The sequence below is a fragment of the Oryzias melastigma genome, linkage group LG8 (genome assembly GCF_002922805.2).
Source record: "Oryzias melastigma strain HK-1 linkage group LG8, ASM292280v2, whole genome shotgun sequence".
Taxonomy (NCBI): domain Eukaryota; kingdom Metazoa; phylum Chordata; class Actinopteri; order Beloniformes; family Adrianichthyidae; genus Oryzias; species Oryzias melastigma.
Genome location: NC_050519.1, coordinates 15,962,886 through 15,966,610, shown reverse-complemented (window position 1 = coordinate 15,966,610; position 3,725 = coordinate 15,962,886). Strand labels below are relative to the sequence as shown.

At 37.0% G+C, this 3,725-nt stretch overlaps 1 protein-coding gene across 1 annotated transcript in view; it reads left to right on the top strand.

Moving 5' to 3' along the window:
• Positions 1-1,044: 1,044 nt before the first annotated feature.
• The window catches only part of b9d1 (B9 protein domain 1), a 3,568-nt gene continuing 887 nt past the window's right edge, over positions 1,045-3,725 (top strand). The window contains exons 1-6 of the mRNA XM_024271946.2: positions 1,045-1,526; positions 1,645-1,713; positions 1,860-1,968; positions 2,046-2,142; positions 2,223-2,285; positions 2,690-2,757. Of these exons, the coding sequence (XP_024127714.1) occupies positions 1,464-1,526; positions 1,645-1,713; positions 1,860-1,968; positions 2,046-2,142; positions 2,223-2,285; positions 2,690-2,757 (469 nt within the window). The 5' untranslated portion in view covers positions 1,045-1,463. The remainder of the gene's footprint in view (positions 1,527-1,644; positions 1,714-1,859; positions 1,969-2,045; positions 2,143-2,222; positions 2,286-2,689; positions 2,758-3,725) is intronic.

The window sequence follows — 3,725 nt, the reverse complement described above, 5'->3', positions numbered from 1 at the left end:
GATCCATTTTTCATCCACTGGAGTTGGGGATGAATCACGCTCTCTGGTGAAATCTGCGAGGGCCTCTTCAGGGACGGGTTTCCATTATATCTCTGGCAGAACAGACTTGAAAAAGAACGGGAGAAAAAAAAAAAACATCTCTGCACTTGAAAGAAGTGTGAAGTGTCACTATCAATCACGTGAGGGGACTTTAAAGGAGGCCGGATGGAGGGGGCGTCCTCCTGCTCATCTCATCATTTTCATCATTTATGGCTTCATGTTGTCACACTTTGCACAGAAAGGTTGTGCAAAGCAGCTGCGGAGAATCGAGAGCCCTTGTGGACCAAATGACATCTTTGAATTGACCACGCCGCAACAGCTGAAAACACAGGCTGCTGCTCATTAGACTCGAAATGAGGGATTTGGCAGGATGGAGGAGGGAGGAGAAGAAGAACAAAAGCAGGTCAGAGGGATGAGGAGGAAGTCACGGGAACGGGGAGAAAAGTTGTGAAGAGGAGAACAAATATTAGAAGGTCGGACGAGAGAGAGAGAGAGAGAGCCGGAGGTGGAGGAATATGGGAACGAATGGAAAAGAAGGAAGGATGCTGGAGGAAGATGCTGAGACAAGGATGAGCAATGAAGGGGCGTGGCTTAATTCTGTAAAGAATTCATTTGAAAGTAATACAATCAGATTTTTTTTATTTGTCTTAATTTGTCCAAACATTGCCATAGCTTTATTTTTTTTTGCTTTATACAAAATATAAACAAAATGAGTAAAAATGTTTCAAATTTAGCTTAAAAAAGCACAAATGTCCTTGAATAAATATTTTTTAAAATGAGCAATAATTTGATTAAGGGTTTTGTTCTTCTATATTTATTATTATTGTTATTGGTTTTAAAAATCTTAACATTTGTTAATTGTTTGTCATTGTCTTTTAAATGACTAATGCCTTTTTATCGGGCAAAACTAATTAACTAAGTAAAAGTGCGATTTAAATGTACAAATTTCCTCTTTATTTTTTCATAATAGTTCGCATCCGTTCTCATTTTTTCAAAAAACTTTATTAGTTTATTCACGGATAAACCAAGCCATGACAAAACATTAATCAGAATGTTGACAAAAGTGGCGTATTAAAAAAATAAAAATAAAAAATAACTCACTAAAACAAAGCAAGAGGCAACTCAAAATGTTTTTTCTTTTTACACTTTATTATCGTTTCTTTTTTTCACTTTAGTCTGCGGCATTTAATGAAGCGCCATCTTTATTTTTGAGCAAGGCTGCCATCTGGTGGCGGTAAAGAGTTTTATTTTCTCAAGCTCTCGCTCTGTTTGACTCCAGCGGTTTGCCGTAGGGAAGAACACGCGTTGCCTTAGCAACCGCTACAGGTTTAATCCAGTCCCTCATGAAAACAGGATAAAACCTAGCTTTAAACGACTCTTTTCACAGAATATTTCCTATAAAGAGGTCAATAAGCGAAGCTGCCATGGCTACCAGTAACCCGTCGGTGTTCCTTCTGACTGTAAACGGACAAATTGAGGGAGCGGACGTGAGTTTTGCGGCTTTGTCTTAGCATGTTAGCTAAATTAGGATAGCATTAGCTTAGCTACATTTTTTCTTGTTTATTATATTGTTGTATTATGTTAACATCATTTACTGCTGTTTAGTTTCCAGAGTATGACAACCTTTACTGCAAATACTGCTACGTTTATGGCCACGACTGGGCTATTACGACGGTGAGTGCGCCGCTATAGCCGTCTGATTGGTGCATATTACCCAGAATTCCAAGTATAAGTTAACTTTTTTTTGGTAAACTCAGTGATTTAAAAATAATACGAGTGGTTTTGGTGGTTGTTTTCATTGTAGGCTTTCTTTATTGCAGGGTTTAGAGGAGGGCATCACCCAGATCACCTGTAAAAGCAGTTTGTCACAGACTTTAGTCTGGAACTTTCCTCTGGAAACATCATTTAAGAGCACTAATCCATCTGGATGTGAGTCTGTCACTCAAACATCCACAAACTACAAATCATTTCTTGATGAAATGTTAAATAATTTCTTTTTTTTTTAGGGCCTCAGCTTGTGGTCAGCGTGTACGGACCTGATGTGTTTGGAAACGATGTGGTGAGGGGCTATGGAGCGACCCATGTCCCCATCACACCCGGACAGTCAGTCTCGCCTCCATGAAGCCTCTTTTTTTATTTGTCTTTCCCCTATTAACCCCAGGTGGTTTTTCATTCCTCCACAGACACACCAGAACCATCCCCATGTTTGTTCCCGAGCCCACGTGGAAACTGCAGAAGTTGACGGGGTGAGGCGCTTTGCTGGGCAGCCGAGCTCACATTGATCAAATGTTGCCCCCTGCCCTTCTGTGGATGTTTTGATTCCATCAAAAACACAATAATGGCCTTCTGTGGTGAAGATGCTTCCCATTAGTATCTATTACTTCCTGTTAGAAAACCAAAGTTTCTAATTCATTTGACATGAAAAACAAAATCACATATAGGAACTTTAATTTAGCTAAATCTCAATATTTGATAGTCTCTGGTTCTTTTTTTTTAAACTATTTAACTAAAATGTTCAAATTTAAAAGGAACTTTACTCAAAATTAGAAGGAAAAGCAACTAAAATTAGAAAAAGAATCATCCAGTTTTCAAAATAAGTAATCGTTTTACCAAAATATAACGCTTTCCTTTCATTTTTTTTGCTGTTCAGATGGTTGCTAGGGCGACGGCCGGAGTACACAGACCCTAAAGTGGTGGCACAGGGTGAAGGCAGAGAAGGTACGTGAGGAATCTTTTCTTTTATTAATGCAGTTATTGATTTGAATTTTTTTCTGATTTTCACACATTCAAACAAAAGTGTTCCTTTAAACTAAGACATAAGTTAACCTTTTTTAGTCTTCTTGAACATATTCCTTAAAGAATAGATTAGAAAAAATAATCTAGAAAATGATGGCTTTACAGCTTTTATTATAAACGTCACATTAAAACTTCATTGATTTTTGTGGCTTTAAAAAAAAAATAAAAAATAAAAAATAAAAACATGTCACACTTAAGGATAGAGGCTGAGGTTTATTTAAAAAATGAATCACTTCCCATGGCACCCTGGTTTAAAAAACACTGCTGTAGATCTGTGCTGTCGAAAGCTGAGGCTTATATTTACTGTGGTTCCTTATTCTGCGTCTGTATCCAAGAGTTACCCCCAATGCTTTTCTAAACATATGGAGCCCCTAAAGGGATGTTGAAGCTAAAAAAAAAGTTCTGGTTACTATCTGGTGCCCACCAGTTACTACCCAAATTTTTTTTTCTAAAAATTGAAGTAAAACATTTTTTTTTTTTTCTGGGTAGGAACTGGTGCGCACCAGATAGTAACCAGAATATTTTTTTCGTGTTTCAATTTTTAGAGAAAAAAAATGAATTACTGTCTGGTGCACACCAGATAGCAATCAGAATTGTTTTACTTCAATTTTTAGGGAAAACAATTTAAGTCACTATCTGGTGCGCACCAGTTACTACCCACATTTTTTTTCCTAAAAATGGAAGTAAAACATTTTCTTTTTCTGGTTAGTACCTGGTGCGCACCATAGTAGCCCAAAATCTTTTAACTTCAAGTTTTAGAGAAAAGAAAAATGTAAGTTATGCGCACCAGTTACTACCCTGATTTAAGTTTTTTTTTTCTTAATTCTGGTTAGCACCACTTAATATCAATTGTGCGATTTTTTTTTTTTTAACTTCAACTTTTACAGAAA